At 33.6% G+C, this 17584-nt stretch overlaps 1 protein-coding gene across 1 annotated transcript; it reads left to right on the top strand.

Moving 5' to 3' along the window:
• Window positions 1-1876: 1876 nt before the first annotated feature.
• Window positions 1877-3379, top strand: LOC129567566 (uncharacterized). Its single transcript, XM_055444620.1, has 5 exons — window positions 1877-2042; window positions 2146-2154; window positions 2233-2826; window positions 2884-3168; window positions 3243-3379. The coding sequence occupies exons 1-5, from the start codon at window positions 1877-1879 to the stop codon at window positions 3377-3379; spliced, it is 1191 nt and encodes a 396-aa protein (XP_055300595.1).
• The last annotated feature ends 14205 nt before the right edge of the window (window positions 3380-17584 follow it).

Here is a 17584-nt window from a genome sequence, read left to right as displayed (position 1 = left end):
TGGTAGTCCTTTGATTAATTTAACGATCGTGCTAGCAGATATAATATGCTTGTAATCTACTCTATACTTCAAATATTTGTGATGCTGTAATCCAAACAATCCCAGCACCGTTTCTTCAAAATCGTGATCAAACCATCAAGATGTAGCGCCTCAATTCTGGGTACATTTGCAACAAGCAAACCGATTAAAATTTTCGCTGGATATGAGTGGTGAACACTTATTTCAAGATCTCTCAATTCTTGTAATTGGCTCAAATCTATCACCAATTCAGTGTACTCTGACATGGTCATGGGGTTTTCGTAGGCAACAGATTATTTTGTAAGATTTGATAAGCGATTGCTGATTCCAATTTAAGGTAAATGTGTCACATTTTCGCAACTTGTTCGCTTAGATTATAAATTTTATAGAATTTTCTTTATTTATGCTATTTTCAATTTTAGGAATTTCTTCGTGATGCACTGAAAATCTTTTTGACATTTCTACTTTTTCATTTCTATTATCTGTTGCTTGCAATTCAATTATATTTTTCTTCAATGTATTTTTTAAAATGATTATTTATATTGCGAAAAAATCCTAATTCAACACATTTTACCATCAGACTTTTTCGATTGAAAGGTGAGAAGAAGAAACAAGAAACGACTTGAAGGAACGTGAGAATTCGTTTGACATAAAAAAAATCTATTGTTTGATCCAGATCTAGATACAGTAGAACCTCGATTATCCGTCCTCCCATTATCCGTCACCTCCGTTAACCGTCACACCTTTTCAAGGTGGAAAAGTTTTTTTTTAAGTTCATTTTTCAGTTTATTTCACTTGAACATACGAATAAAGTTGCCAACTAACTTTCATAATTAAAACCAATTATGTGCCGCTTGTACATTCGCACAAAAAGATTTGAAATCAGAGGCTTTGCGTTTTCTGTACACTTCTCGTATATACAAGATTGTCCAATATATTGGACAATGCACCAAATCTGTTCTCATATCTATCATATATTTTCTACATCACCCTGTTTTTTATCATAAACTAATTAGAAAGTATGGAAATTTTGATTACTTTGCCTTTTTTATGAGAATCTCGATTATCCGTCTTTTTCGATTATCCGTCAAGGCGCTGGTCCGGTGCCTGACGGATAATCGAGGTTCTACTGTATAGACACATTTAAATAAGAAATATACATTAAACGCATTCAAAGAAATTGCCTCGTTTGTTTGTTACTGAAAACAGAAAGTGATTGCATTTGGTTGGGAAAGATCTTTGAAAAATTATAATATTTTAATTTTTATTTTTTACATATTCATTGATCATGTATGTTCTCTTTCTCACATTCCGCCTTTAGTTCTATATATTTCCTAGAACAAGCTTCTTTTTCAACAGAACTAATTAGGTACAAAGTATTTGGAAAAAAAAAAAAAAGAATTAACTGATCAGAAATCGGCTAAAACAAAGTATGACCTGATGCATTTGAGTCGTTTTGAACTTCTACTACTGCACCGAAATTATTTCTTTTGATGGATAAAAAACAAAATTGAGCTGCTTAAACAACGATCAATCAAAATCAAAATATCATTTTAAATTCAAAACAAACACACAAAAGAAATTAGCTGGTGTTGAAATTCGTTCATAAAAATATCTAAACCATTTCAAAAATCCTCGTTGAAACCTTCTTATCAATTGCATCGCAGCATGGCACACTAATCTGGGCACAACACAGTACCAACTTCATTGGAGAGTGCACTCAAGTTGTCAAGTGCAGTGTATCAAAGTAGCGTCATTTGCTGTTGCTATCATACAAAGAAAAACATCTATGTTGGTCAAGTTCAAAGTTCAATAACAACAAAGAAATATTCAAACAAAGGACGAATATCCTTTAAAAATGGAGAACGTTTACAAGACTTTTGTTTTGGATCAGGAGGATGATTCCGATAATTTTTGCGTTTTAATTAAAACTAAGGGACTATCGAATTTCGATAGTTTCAAGGAGGCGCTCTTCAATCGTATTCCGATGCTGAAAAATATGCCACTGTACATGTTTTACAAAGGTAAGTAATATAAATTTTTGTCCATTTTTTTTCAAATTAATTTACAAAATTTTTGATATTTTTTGAACTTTTTTTCAACATTGTCGATTTTTTAATCCAATAGATCCGTTTGGTAATAGAGTGATAATCAATACTCCATCAGACTTTGAATTTTTTCAAAGAGAATCCATCAATTGTGTGTTATTTGTAGTGAAGAATCCACAAAACAAGTTTTTGTCCAATATTTTTTGGGATGATGCTAGTGTGCCGTCGCCAAATTTGAATATTCCTGCTTTTGGATTCGTCCAATCAAGTGAAAACAAACCATACCGAACGTATACACGCGAAGATAAGAACAAAGCCATCGAAGCGATAAAGAATGGAATGACTGTATCGCAAGCGTCACGTAAGTATAGAATATCATGGCAATATTTGTACGACACTTGGAAGAAAATGCAAATAGCTGACTCTCAACTAAACGAGAAAGATGATGAGGACGATACTGATGCTCTACTGAGCGATGAGGAACGTTTTCATGCACTATATAAGAAAATGGTTTTAGAAATATTGAAGAAGGATGAGAATGCCTCAAAAAAGCATGTTCAATTCCTAATAAAAGAGGTCGAAGCATTGAAAGTAGAAGACACATCAAAGATGCTAATTGAAGGCAAAATAATTCAACAATTATTGAAATTGAATGTTCCATCAAAGGTGAATACCTCATCAGAAACTGCTAACCAAACAGCTGACTGTAACAATGAAGAAAAGGACACCTCAAATTTGGAAGCATCGCCATCAAAAAACGGTTCGTGTAAATTTTTCAATTCCACTATTACATCAATAAATGTTCCTCTTTCTATAGGTTCGCCGGGTAATGAATGGATTCTGATTGAAAACAATGAGTTTACAAAAGACAATGCATCAATCGGTAGCAATGGCAGCACTATAGCCGTTCTAGAAGAATCAACTCCATCTGAAAATATGGACGATGAGGAGATGATTGGTTTTTCAGAATCATGGCGCAATTATCAAGAAGCAAGACAAAATATGGAAGCAGATGATAATAGTGAGAGCGGAAATGAAACTGTTACAATGGATGACACCGTTGGTGAACCCAAGTGTCAAGAACCAGTTTCAATGCATTCAGGTTTTGCTATATTTGCTCAAATTTCTCTCCAATTCACTTTTCAACAATACATTAAAATTTAATTATTTTTGTAGATCCTCGTGTAAATGAAGCATTGAGTATCTTAACTGCTATGGGATTCAAAAACGACGACGGTTCGTTGACAGAGCTTTTGGAAATGGTCGATGGAAATATCTCCAAAGTTCTTCAACTTTTGGAAACACCGAAATAAACGATGATTCAAATTGAAATTTCTACTTCTATTATTTTCTTTTCACTTTTATTTTTCATTATTTTTTATTACTTTTCGATGTATTTTTGTATCCAATATTCACTTTGACCAATGAATCAACATTAAATCATATTATGGCATCCCTTAAATCTGTTTGTATTTGTTTTAATATTGACAAGTCCATTTTCTTTAGTCTTCAATACAAATCGTTCCTACTAGTGAGAAAAATGGCAAAAGTCGCTTATTCCAATGCAACGGATTGGGGTGATGACTCTGTCACACTCGTGAAAATATCACGAGTCGAGCAGTTATTCATAGTGAAGAATGCACTAAAGTGTTTCACATGATTGCTGATAATCAGCAATTGCAACAATGTCATATTTTTATGTATTCTGCATCTAAAAAAGCGTGTCATTGCGAAATGATAAGACTGGGAATACTTCTGATTTGGAAACAATTGATAATCATGGCAGTGAGTCTGAAAACGGTTTGTCAAAAAAAAACCAAGTCATTTGATTGAAATTGATGGAGCAATTATAGAAGGCAATGCATCAGCTTGAATAAATCATGAGAAATGAAATTGAATTGATTGCTTTTCTACTTTCAATATATCCCTCATACAATTTGATTACTTTTTTGTGTATTTCTTATATTACAATATCCATTAAATTTGTGTGAATATTCAATTGTTTTCAGTCATTATTCAAATCAGTATGTATTTTTTCTCCATAAAATAAACATCATTTGCAGCGAAACTAATTTAGCAAAAAAATATTAGCAAATTTGCAAAAAGTTGTTTTTGACCTGTTTCAACTCAAACAAATGTGACCTGATGCAATTTGGATTTTCTATCTCTAGTACTGCATTCAACTAAGTTGTTTTCTTGAACAATGATATTTTCAATGGATATTTTTTGAATGTAACTTCCTTATTTTAATTCAAATCGAAAGCAAAATAAAGTTTGGCCTGAATTTGAAATCGATTCTTTCTTTTTGTGATCAAATATTTGACATTCAGAGTAAAAAAAACCTCGTTGATCCTAACTGATCTAGTGTGGTAGTTGATTCTATCCTACTAGAATGATTCTAGTGTGCACTTTACATTAGTACTAAACATACCACAACCAACTTCGTTGGTGATTAAGCTGAAGCTATCAAGTGCGACATGCACATAAATAAGCCAATATACTGCAAAACAGCATTATTTGCAGTTGCATTCTGTAGAGATAAACATCGACTTTTTTCAACTCTCAAACTTCTGAAAACAAAGAAAGAACTTATTTTCAAAATGGAAGTAGTGTATAAGATTTGTGTTTTGAAAAATGAGGACGAAAAGGCGAAACATTTCGTTTCAATTTCAACGTATCATCCAGACTTGAAAAGTTTCATGGGAGTCATTTATGAGCGCTTTCCATACCTTAAGGCTCAGCAGTTCTACATGTTTTATCGAGGTAAGTTTCGTGTTTTTTCAAACGTTTTTATTGATTATTTAACTCCAAGTTAATGCGAAATTTATTGGTAAAATGAAAACGATTTATGATTTTGAAGCCTTTTTACCTTGACTTCTACAGACTCGATTGTGTGTAACAAAAATGTGATAGCAAAAATTGTAGAACACTGCCAATATAACAACTTTACCGAAAAAAATTGCTGCTATCTCATTTCAGTTATTTGCAATCCACATCTGTAAAAGGGCTGAAAAAAAATATAAATAGCTTTACGACTCACTAATAGCGAATGTTTTCCTATTTTATTAAATTTTGCTTTCTTTTTCCTCAAATTGAACATTTTTTACTCAACAGATTTGTCTGGTGATAAAGTGATCATTTGCACTACATCAGATTATGATATATTTAATATGTATTGGCATAAGAGGAACAAAGTATACATAGTTAATGGTCCATCTAAAACTGCAAATTTCAACATTTTGCTCGAAAATTTACAAACACCGTCACATAGTTCTGACACTTCTTCTGCAATTACTGCAACACTTGACAAATTTATGGTAAATTTGACGGAAGAAAATGAGAAATTCAAGTCAAGTTTATTGGAAGAAGTGAAAAAAATATTGAATGGAAACGAAGAAATTGATTCCAAAAGTACCACTGATTGTGATAACACACAATCTCAACAACTTTATCAAGAGACACTAGCGTCGAATGCACCTGAATCACCTGAATATTCTATGATTTCTTCATGTACCGAGAAAAGTTTTACAATCGATGATGCAGAATTATCAGAATCAACAAATACTTTTATTGTATTGAATGATTCGAAAAATGAAGAGAATGTTAAAGCTGCAGAAGAGGATCAAATTGATATTTCCCATGTTTCCTCTGTTGAAACACAACTAACTAATGTAAATGAAGATAAAGTTGAGGATATTATCTCAGCAGTACTGGAAGTAGTATCAACTGAAGCCAACCAGCGTGATGAAGTACCAGCGGTATCACCATTAGAATCGATGAATGAAGTCACGGTTGATGACGATTCAGCAGTGTTTGAAGAAGAAAATGGTATGCATCAATTGTTGTAATTTTGAAGTTCGTTTCAAATTTAATAATTTTATAAACTGTGCATTTTCATAGCTTCTACAAGCCAAGAATGGACATTCATTGGAACAAATGACAATGCTGAAGAGGTTGCGTCAGGCTGCAGCGCTGCGGCCATTCCAGAGGAATCAGCAACGTCCGTTCATACGCAAACTGAAAACGTTGCAAAGCCCAACACCGTTGAAGAACACAAGGATCAAGAACCAAAACCAACACCAGCACCAACACCATTTCATTCAGGTTCCTTTCATTTTGCAAAATAATTAATTCAATCGTGTATTAATTCATGTGGCAACCTTTTATTAAAACATTTGATATTCTTTGCAGATCCTCTTGTTAACAAAGCAATAGTCACTTTAACTGAATTGGGATTCAAGATTGAACCATCATTGGTAGAACTATTGGAAATCGTTAATGGAGACATCGAAAGTATTCTTCAAGTATTAGGTTACTGAAAACCACACGAATGAAGAGATGAATCAAATTAACACGAATATTTATCTACTTCTATTATTTTCATTTTTCATTATATTTTCATGTATTTTTCCATATTGATAATTCAATTTTTCTAATAAATATGTACTTTCAACTGTATTTCATGAAATTTCAAATCTTTTCGTCCTGAAACAAGTCTTTTTTTCAATAGAACACAATATTCATCGATATATTTCAACAAAATAATAGAATCCGTAGTATGAGCGATGCATTTTAATTTTTTGAATCTTTACTCTAATCAATATAAACATCATTTGCCTAAAAAAAACAACCTCGATCAATGTCAATGAATTTAAAATGAACATAAGAATAAATTTGGTTTGAAAAATATCTGAGCTATGCTTAAAATACCGATAAATCCTTATTTATCAATAAAATCTCAGCGCTAAATCATATTTCCAAGTATATCACATACCCAAGCTGTCAAGTTCCTTGTGTGTAGAAGAGTAGATCAATTTGCGAACAGTATCGTAACCATTGTTGTGTGGTGTAAGCAGAAACATCTCCGTTTGGCAAAGTTCAAAGTTCACTGAATAATAACAAAGAAATATTTAAACAAAGGACGAAAATATTTCCAAAATGGTGCCCGTGTTCCATCGAATGATGGCGAAAATTTAAATCAGCAAATTAGGCGAATTTGGTATATCCTTAATGTATTCATATACATAATGAAGCGCTTACATTGCATCTAATCATTCGATGGCAAGACTTATGGAAACAGCTATGAAAACCAAAACGCAAACCAGAAACATAAGAAACCAATCATAATAATGGGGTTATTCCGTACTTTTATTGTTTCCTCCATGGAATTTCGAAGTTTTCTTCTTAGAAATTTTAGTAAGTTATTGTCTAATAAATTAACATTCAATCGTATTTGGCGATAATTTCACAAAGTGCAAAAAGGAGGTGGCGATCAGTGTATCCTTATACACATTAGTTTTCACCTCTAGTACTGCATCCATTCATGTGTTTTGATGGAAGAAATGTTTTTTTTTAATCTAACACACTTGTTTCCATTTAAAACAATGAAAAAAAGGAAGTTTACGTGTCAAAAATGAATTTAAAAACTTTTTTTGTTTCTCCATGCACAATAATGTTTCGATTTAGCGAGAAAAAAACCTCGTTGATCAGATACATTCTGGTGTACTTTATTCTAAACATATCACAACTAACTTCATTGATGATCAATCTCAGGATGTCAAGTGCAACATGCATGTTAGTGAGTGCATAGCAGTTACGATAGTCAAATTTTGTTGAAAAAATTTCCCTTCAACTCTGAAACCTCTAATCAACAAACGAAACTATTGTCAAAATGTCCGCAGTGATTTGTGTGTTGAAATTGCAAGGAAAACCAGAATGGTTCGTTTCGTTTCCAAGGGATTATACGGACTTTGGTGGTTTCAAGTGGGCGATTTTCGAACGATTCCCATATCTAAAGTCACGGCAGATTTTCATGTTTTATCGTGGTAAGCTATATAACGTTTTTTTTTCTAACTTGGTTAAATGTTTCGAAAGATTTGATTTTAATTTTCTGCTTGCATTTTTTCTACCATGAATAATTTTTTCCTCAACAGATTTGACTGGTGATAAAGTAGCCATTAGTAGACAATTAGATTACTGTCGATTCCGTGAGCAGAGGACGAACAAGATATTGATGGTGACTGATTCAATAAAAAGTGCATGTTTCGACATTTTTCCGGGATATTTTGAAAGGCCGTTAGGTTTAGACATCAGCTCTGCGTATACTGCAACACATGAAAAGCTTGAGGAGAATTCAATGAAAGAAAATAATAAAATTAAGAAGAATTTATTGGAGGAAATCAAGAAAATGCTCGATAGAAACCAAGAAACCGATGCGAGAAAATTCACAAATGGTATCCTACATGCACTTTTGAACATTTCGTCGAATTCACCGTGTTACTTAGAACGGGTGGAGAAGGAAATCAAGGTGGAGATAGACAAAAGAGCTAACAAACTAATTACGTCGATTAACACTTTATTGATGGAAACATGTTCTGAAGATGAACTCAAATCGAATTTGGAAGTAATGAAAAGACGGATTAATCGAAACCGGGAAATCATTTTGAAAAACTGTATCAATGATATCAGACAGGAACATCGAGAAAATCCAGAGAAGAAATGTGACTATTATGTGGACATGAGCATTGTAACTGATATAGAGACAAGAGTCAAGAAACTAACTGCAACTACGGAGTCACTAATAATAGCTCAGGATAAAAATAATCCAAATTTAACCAAGATGAGCCATTTGCGTAATGAAAAAAAAGCCACGGAAACTACCACTGATGATTTAAAAAAAGTTCGGACTCAATTATTGGAACTAATAGACATAGTTGATTTAAATAGTAAAGCACTGCAAGTTAATCTCAAGCAAGTTAATAATTTAGTAACAAAATCCAGTCTTATAAAGCCTTCGTCCACATTGAAAGCAGTGAAAACAACATCTCAAGATGAAAATGAGTCGAATTTAAGTAAATGGCGTAATAAAAAGATACCAAAAACCCGGAAAATTTCCACCAAACAATGTTTAGCAGAAGTTCAAGTAAAATTAGTTAAATTTATAGAGGAAAAGGATGATTTAACGAATCAATTGAGATTATCCACTGAGGTGAATAATTCAGTGACGAATGGTGATGACATTGACGGCCATATCTTAGAATCATCAATATTGGACGCATCAATAGAGGCAATCGAAAGTCGTGAACCATACGTCAATAGAAAGAGTTTTCAAGGTGATGAGGGAATCTGTGATTTTGTGTGTGAAAAGAATTTGGAAGTACCAGAAATATCACTTGAATCAAAGAAGGAACGTATTGCACCTTTTACGTCTGCTAACGATTCAGAAGATGATTTATTGATTGCAGGGCAAGATAAAACTGAAGAAGGTTTGCGACAATTTCTGTAATTCAAAAAATTATTCAAATTACGTTGATTAAATCAAATTGATATTTTAATAAACTTCATTTTTATAGATTCCAAAAGCCAAGAGGAGACATTCATTGAAACGAAGAAAGATGTTCAAAATGTGGCGTCAGGTGCCGTACCCATTGCGGAGAAATCACCATTAGCCAAGGATTGTCAGGAATACAACGAGATTGATGATGAATTATGCGAATTGTCATGTGCGATAGACGTTTATGTTGAGTCTAAAAAGTCATCCGTTCAAATTCAAACTGAAACTGCTGCAAATAAAGATGGCGATAAGGACTCCAAGTGCAAAGCATCAGTTCCAGTGCATTCAGGTTTTTTTTTATAATTTTCTGTAATTGTTCAAGTTTGTCATGACATTACCAATTTTTTTCATTTCGATATTCTTTTTAGATTCTCGTGTGAATAAAGCATTAAGATAATTGACAATTAGTTATGGGATTTAAGAATAAACCATGATTGGTTTTGGAGCTTTTAGAAATGGTTGCAGGAAGGGGAACGGACATTCTTCAACTTGTATGAAACCACAAATTATAGACCATTCTAAATTCACATGATTGTGTGCATACTTCTAATAGCATAGTACTCTCATTTTTCTAACTTGTTTATTCAGTTAGTAGTTTCAGTTTATCTGATAATTTTATTTTGTTTTTCGTGATGAATTCATAAATCATGATATTTTGTTTATTACAAAAGAATGCCGCCTATCAAATAGTGTTTTAATGAAGTATGTATATAATAAATAATAATAATTCATATTACATTAAAAAGAAGCTCCCCCTAAAAGCCACATCAGAAATGTCACAACCAATCACTACGAATATGAATAGTCGAAAACTAATTGTAAGTGATCGATCTAATCATGAATATAGCGCTGTCATTCGAATAGCTGGAACATAAAGTAGATGCGTGTGCTACGTTTGCCATCAGTGAAAATGGCATTTGTTTGCATTTTCTATCGAGATACTTTATTTGTACAGATTGAAAAAATAAAAAAATAAACTTCATAATGTCAATTATGAAAATAAAGACATTTGATTTCTCGTAACTTGCATTTTGTTCTGAATGATCAACTAAATTGTTCGATTTAAATACGAAATTGATGGCAAGTATGTTGCTTTCAATGGACAAAAAAGCGAAACGGTATTTAGATTGTAGAAAGAATTTAATTTTTATGAACTGTTTATATGATATAATTAATTGATAAATTTCGGATTATCGGTGCTTTTGATTGTGCATTCCAGGCGGTTTCAATAAGTGTTTGGTCCTTTTTTTTTTGGTTCGAAGTCACAGACAAAAAAATTAAATTTTCTGTGGCAAAAAGTAATAAAAAGTAAATGCATGAGACGATGACGACAATGGGAACGATACGGTCGGAATGAAGTGGAGAAAAAAAAGAGTCAAAATCGAAGGAAAACGACATGAGAAAAAAATGTGTTCTCAATGTTGTGCACAAAGAATAAACGATCAAAAGAGAAAATAATCAAATAAAAAGCGTTGAAGAGCCGAAAAGTGTTGTGTGTGCGTTGCAGCCACAGCATGGCTCAACAGTCGAGCCGCAGAAAAAAAAACCAAACTAGTCCTGTATGTATCCGATGCAAATTTCAATTTCATTCATAATTTCCCACCAATTCCACTGAACTGGTGTGTTCGCCCCGGTTCGCATTGTATTGGCACTTCGTTTTTTCCTCTTCGGCCTCTCATGCATTGGAAATGCAAAACGACAAACCGAGAAGGAGGCAAATGAGCGAGCGAAAAAGAATGGGAAAAGAGAGAAGAAGGAATAAGAATGAACTTTTGCACATCATCGAACGAGCACCAAATAAATAAATAACGAAATCATATGCGCGCTGCAAGTATTTCGCGAGACACAGAGAGAAAATCTGCGCACAGTGTATGGCTAGCATCTGATGTACACATGTATTGATTGTAGCTGCTGCTGCTGTGGCTGTGGCCGCGGAGACGAGTTGAGGAGGGGAAAATCGCTGCCAATAAGAGATCAGCGACACATGACGAAGCAAACGGAATGGGGAATTTCGATCTGCCAAGTTCGCACGCATAATTCAGGATCATATGAAACAATAAACATGCAACTAACCAAGCAACATCAACTGATTCACGCGCGCGCAAGCAAAAAAAGTGCTCGCGCACAACGAACAAGAATGTATACCAGCAGCATTTAAACATTCGAAATCGAATGTGTGCCGGTTTAAAGACTTTTCTTTCTTTCATGTTCGTCGACGATGTTGCTCATGCACTTTTCGGGGAGCAACAATTCGAGACACTAATTCAATTGTTAGTGCAATTTTTTCCGTGGCCGTCGCCGCTTCGCGTTGAGCTAAAGTTTTCAACGCAGTTTAACTGGTTCAACGCAACTATTTAATTGCACAAGCAAACACACACACCAATCTGATAAATGCAATTTATTTCCCATTCGGCAAATGCTCATTCGATGAATTTCAAATCAAAAGCACTTTACAATTATTATTATCAAATAAAAATAAATCCATACAATTTCGCTTTTGTTGACTGTGAGCCGCTTCTATGTTGAGCTCGCCTGCTCTTGACACAAGCAACTTTGATAAAGGCCTATCACATTCTTTATATGTTAAGCGAGTGATCTTTGTATTTCTTATAAATTCGTTTCGTTTGAAACAAAAACAAAAATAAGACCACACACATACACCATCGCAAACAGAGCACACACACACAATCCTTCGCTCATTTCTCTCTTGATAACTCTTATGATGCGTCATTTCGCCGTGATTATGCACTTGTTGTTGGCGGTTAACTAACCTGAAAACAGCTTTCAGATTCATTTAGATTTGATCAGTCAAATGACAATTTATGCATCGTTTGTTGCATTAAGACATCAAATTCACAAGCAAATATGATCAAAAAACACGATCTTCTAGTCTTATCCAGTAGGAAGTTGACTATCACACACATACTGTGGTTTAGCTCACCCGGTAACGCCACTGGTGAATGTAGACGAATCGAAATGACCTATCTCTATTTGTTTTTATTTTTTCTACGCGGAAGAGAAACAAGCAGGGCACTAAATTTTGATTTTACCTCGCCATAGCATTGCAAACTGAAATAGAAGCAGGGCTAAATTGATAGAAAACTGGAAATAAAAATAAGGAAATTAAAAATCGACAAATCAATCGACTACTGATTTATTCATTTTAGTTTTTCAAATAAAGTTGTCACAAACCATTGACCATTCAAATAATTACTTGTGGATTTTTTCAAATTGAAGGATTATCTGTGTGGATTTTCTTCGGACAATATATGATATGGTATGCTACGTAATTCGCAAATTCAACATTCAAAGCAGTTCCCGGATCAGTCAGCTTTTGTTCGACCGTCCATTTCACACTTCGTTCAGCCTTTTGAATCTGCCTCGTTCGGTCGTTACAATATTATTTACACATCTAGCACATCCTCACACAAACATCAATTTGTCGTATCGGTCATCTCGATTCATCATCAGATCAATGGCTATTTTAAGCTGTAGTTGTTGTCTTTTTTTGCAGTTGTGATTTCAAAAATGCAGTTATGAATTTCAGAAAATGCACCAAAAATTTATATTTTCCATGTTGTTCTATTGAAACGACGATTCATTTTTTTTCAACATTAAATATCATGTTGCGCTTCAGATCAAACACTTCTGTATTCCCATTTTTGTTCCAACCGACACATATGCACTAGATAGAATAGATTATGGAACATTTTTGACCCCTCAAAAAAGAAACATTTCAACATTTTTAAAAACTGCAGTTATGATTTTTTATTAAAATAGCCATTGCATCAGATCATTCACATTAACCTTCAACTGCATAAGCCCGCCTTTTGGCGGGCATCATTTAAACACCTGTATAATGTGAACTGTACTTCGGATGACATTGCTTCAAGGAGAATTTTCATTTGTCAATGTTTTTTCTTTATAATTGTCTTTGGCGCTATTTGTCTATGTAGTACGATTGGTGAGTTATAAACAAAAATGTGTACGAAAACGAAAATTTGACAAAATAAATTATTCGGTTTCCAAATTAGACACATTTTTGACACTTTTAAACAATGGATTTCATTGTTCTCTGACTTATGTCTATCGCATTCCCTGACTAAACCATGGGAAATCTAGGATTATGAATATTTTTTTCGTTATCTATGGCCAAAAATCAACCAAATTTCAGTACTCCCAGTCCTGGAAAAAATTCATGCAGTTGAGGGTTAAGATAGCTTATTGCGAATGCTTCTGCTTCTAATACTCTTTGTCCAATTTCGAGTGGTTCTTCGGCTGTGATTCCACGATTGTGAGTGACTCTTGATATTCTCAATCTCTTTTTGAAACTCGGGGTTTTCTTTGACCGACGTTGTCTTATTCTTCTTTGTCGTTGTCTTATTCTTGTATTAAAAGTTTGAATTTTCTCGGTCAGTCGATCCAATTTAGTTTGATCATAATTGAGTACTACTTCAAAATCTCCTTGTCGATTTTGTTGTATTAACAACCTATTGTATATTTTCATGGTCGTGAATTACGTTGAATTTTTTTTCAAGAAAAAATGTGTATATTTTGGTATATTTCCCTTCTTCTTCGTTTCCGCCTGGTAAAAATTTAGAAAACCGAATCGAAATTAGCAGGACCATCATCTCAGAATTCGATTCAAAATTTCTTCACTGTGGTTAGTGTTCCAATTCGCAATAAATTCATGCATACAATGTCGATCAAAACTCTAATATTGATTCAAAAATAAGTCTTGCAAAGGGATTTGTCTCTCATAAACACCATGAATCTATTGGCATGTTCATGTTAAACTGCATTAACTTGGTGTTCTTATCGTTCTTTTTGCATTTGAGCAATCCATTTCCGCAAGCATCATATGGCATTTCAACTTCTGTTATACATATTTCATTCTTGGTCATAAAGTTGACTTGACACTTTCCTTCCGGCTTGATTGTGATTAACCCTTGGAAGGATAGATTTGAACACAGACAAGTTTTGAGCCAACAACTTTGAAATCATTCAACATAACACAGATTTTTTTGTGAATCTTCTTTCCTCTCGCTTTCGATTTGTTGATTGAACTTCGTACATTTTATAGGAGATAACCCGTGTCATCTATTCAATGCTATCGCAAAAATTCCACAATCAAAACCCAAGCAGAAGAGTTAACTTGTCAAAAATATGTCGATAGAGGCAATAACGGGAGTTCGTAGTGTCACTTTTTTGCCCGATATTTCAGATAAAGGCCACGAATTTGTAAAAAAAAAAAGCTAAAGTATGAATGAAAAGATCCTCGGCTTGAATGACGTGCGTCTGTCGACGCATTCCGTACGTTGACTATTTTAAGAAATTATGAATCTTACCCGAAATTAATTCATGAGCCGAAACAAGTTTATAATTATTCGAAGCGAAATGCATTCATTGTTCGGTGTCGTGAAACGGCGTCTGTAGCTTACTCTTTCTCTTCCCATTTGGTTTTTTTTTTTCTTTTTCTTGAATGGCGAGCCACTGGTAATTAGTTGAAATGAGAACTGAATTTTCTCCGGCGGTTTGGTTGAATTTTTGCACACATGAATGAACGGGCAAGCGAGCGATTGAGACAGATTGAAAGAGATTGGAAGAGAGTGAGAGAGATAGCGAGGCACAAAGGCAGAGAGTGTTTGACGGCTAAGTGTTTGCCGTCGTAGTGGTGATGGTGTTTATCTTGTTCTGTTTATTCAGTGGTCGCTCGTGTCATTTCAATGAAATCGTGTACATTTTTATGTTTGTTTTTACATCTTGCTGCAGATTTCTTTTATTTTAAACATTCCGTTTTCTCCTTCATATTTTTAATGCGTTTTGAAATTGACAAATAAGCATATGAGCATTTCCAATTTGTACATTGGGCGAATGGAGAGTGGCGGCAATCGTTCTCTTTTTTTTCGTGTTTCGTCATTCCTATATGCATGCGTGTGTGTCATTTGAAGTCTATGTACCAAGCGGAACCCGTAAAAGATATGTCTTCATAAAAATTCGGTTCCTTTTTGAGTTGATGATTTCGATTGGTTGTGCTCTCGCTGTTCATTGCGTGAACATGGATGTTTCGTCCGTTCATAACCCCAAACATCCGCTCGGTTTTGAGATGCTGAGTCCAATCAATTTACGAAAATTCACTGAACCCAACTGAAATGAACAGGGAAACGAATTAACCATAAAAGGACGCTGCTATTTCGTTTCACCCGAAATTCAGCGCTGCGCCAATTGCTTTGTTATTTATTTACTTGTTGTTGTACACTTCTCTGTGTGCCTGGTGAAGCTTGAGTGCGCTAAACTTCGTGTGTGCAAAATAAAAAAAATGAGAAGAACGTGCATTGTCGCAATGGCAATTACGTGTACATGTTAAGCCGAAATCATTTGTTCAAACTCCATGGCCGCAATAAACACATCACGTGTAAACAACTTATCGCGAATATGAGTCGTTTGTTCGTTCTGGCGACACTCTGGAAACACAAATCAAATATATATATATACTACATTGCGCCGACTTGGGCAAATAAAAACAGTTGATTTTACTTGGTTTTTTACTATCTGAATTGATATCATTTTTTATTTTTCGTTGAATTTTTATTGTTTCTTTTACAATTTGGATAATTTGTAGAGCTTAAATGTGGGCTGCGCGGTTGCACTTTATCGCAATTATCGCACCTTAATCTATAAACATATCGGTTAAAAATCTAAAATACAATAAAGTCTTACGTACAAAAATATACAAAATAATGTAAGAATATTGGCGAAATGGTGCGCTGCTGAGTTCCATTCACGCGAATACATAGAGTTTGGTTGAGTTGATACTTTTTAAGCGATCAAGCTCAAAAATCACTCACGTAACGATGAAACATCATTTGTGCAGCTGTTTGCCGGAATCAAAGCGTACCATTTCATTCACTGTTTCTGGTTTGTCACTGATATCACCAAACAAATGGCGAATGGGCTATTTCTCAATGGAAACTTTTTTCTCTTGATTTTCGTTATTTTCTGTTTTTTCTTCTATGTTAACCTATGACAAATCTAACGGCTTACATCCTATTCGGTTGTTTAACGGATTCTCTCTGGTTTCTATTTTACTGTCAGACTATTTTCTTTGTATATTTGTTTCGTACGGTTGCTATTGTATTATATGGCTGTGTTTTTGGTTTGCATTAAGAATGAATGCATATTTGATATGTCATTTTTTTTTACGTGTATGTGTGTCGGTGTCACGGAAAAACCATGAAAATTTCGCTTTTAATTTAGTTTTAGATTTTAAATGGCAGTTATTTGTTTGGTTGTATCATTAATCGATTCGTTTGTGTGTGTGTGCTCATGTGTTTTGCTTACATTATTCTGTACGCTAGCGTATTTCAGTGTGTACTGTGATTCTCTCCTATTTTACTTACACAATCAATTGTGCTCATAAGTAAAAGTGTTTTCAACTACATGCTATGGATTCTTATTGATGATGTAAAAAAAAGAACTGAAACGTACGTGTTAAAAATACGAAACTGAATCAAATGCCTTAAGAAGAAAAAAAAATAGAAATGGTTCAATCCAATTCTGAATTCTGTCTTACGACTAAGCTGCTTACTTGTAATAACATCATAAAATCTTAGGTCTACGGAAAAAAATGCGTTATAATATATGAAACAATTAACTCAATGTTTTAAAAATATTCTCCAATATCGTAAATATATTTAGGTATAAAAAAAAAAGTTTAATGCATTTTTGAATTCGTTTTCTTGTGTTCGCATTGGGTTCAAAGTGAACATTTTTCCAAAAAAATAAAACGGACTTTTCGCTATTTAAAAAAAAAATTACTCTTTTTTAGTAAAAACTCTTTCTCTTTCTTTAGCGTTAACAATTTTCGGCGTTGTGCGCTTCATTTTTTTCTTTAGGAAAAAATCTCTCTTAAAAAATATAAATAGATTCATTTGATAAACGGAGTTGTTTTTTTTCTCGATAATTATTCGTTAAAAAGAAAGAAAGAAAGAAAAAAAAGCAAAAATTTTCATTTTGAAACATGTGTTACAAAAGAAAATAAACTCAAAATTGCAATAAAATAAGCGTAATCTTTTGTTGTTGTTGTTTTTTTTTCATATATTTTAATGTTATATTGTTTAAAATACGGGAAGTTAACTTGTTGTTGTGGCGGGCTGGGTTTGTAAAAGTCATATACAAAAAAATG

The sequence above is a fragment of the Sitodiplosis mosellana genome, unplaced genomic scaffold (assembly GCF_009176505.1).
Source record: "Sitodiplosis mosellana isolate CC-2019 unplaced genomic scaffold, AAFC_SMos_1.0 Smas_scaffold_11, whole genome shotgun sequence".
Classification (NCBI taxonomy): domain Eukaryota; kingdom Metazoa; phylum Arthropoda; class Insecta; order Diptera; family Cecidomyiidae; genus Sitodiplosis; species Sitodiplosis mosellana.
The sequence above is the reverse complement of the archived record's forward strand: the minus strand, read 5'-3'. Positions and strand labels throughout refer to the sequence as shown.

Coding starts and splice junctions, on each gene's coding strand:
- LOC129567566 (XM_055444620.1), top strand. CDS start 1,877: ATGGAGAACGTTTACAAGACTTTTGTTTTGGATCAGGAGGATGATTCC. Junction 2,827..2,883: donor AGCATCGCCATCAAAAAACG/GTTCGTGTAAAT, acceptor CTCTTTCTATAG/GTTCGCCGGGTAATGAATGG. Junction 3,169..3,242: donor ACCAGTTTCAATGCATTCAG/GTTTTGCTATAT, acceptor TTATTTTTGTAG/ATCCTCGTGTAAATGAAGCA.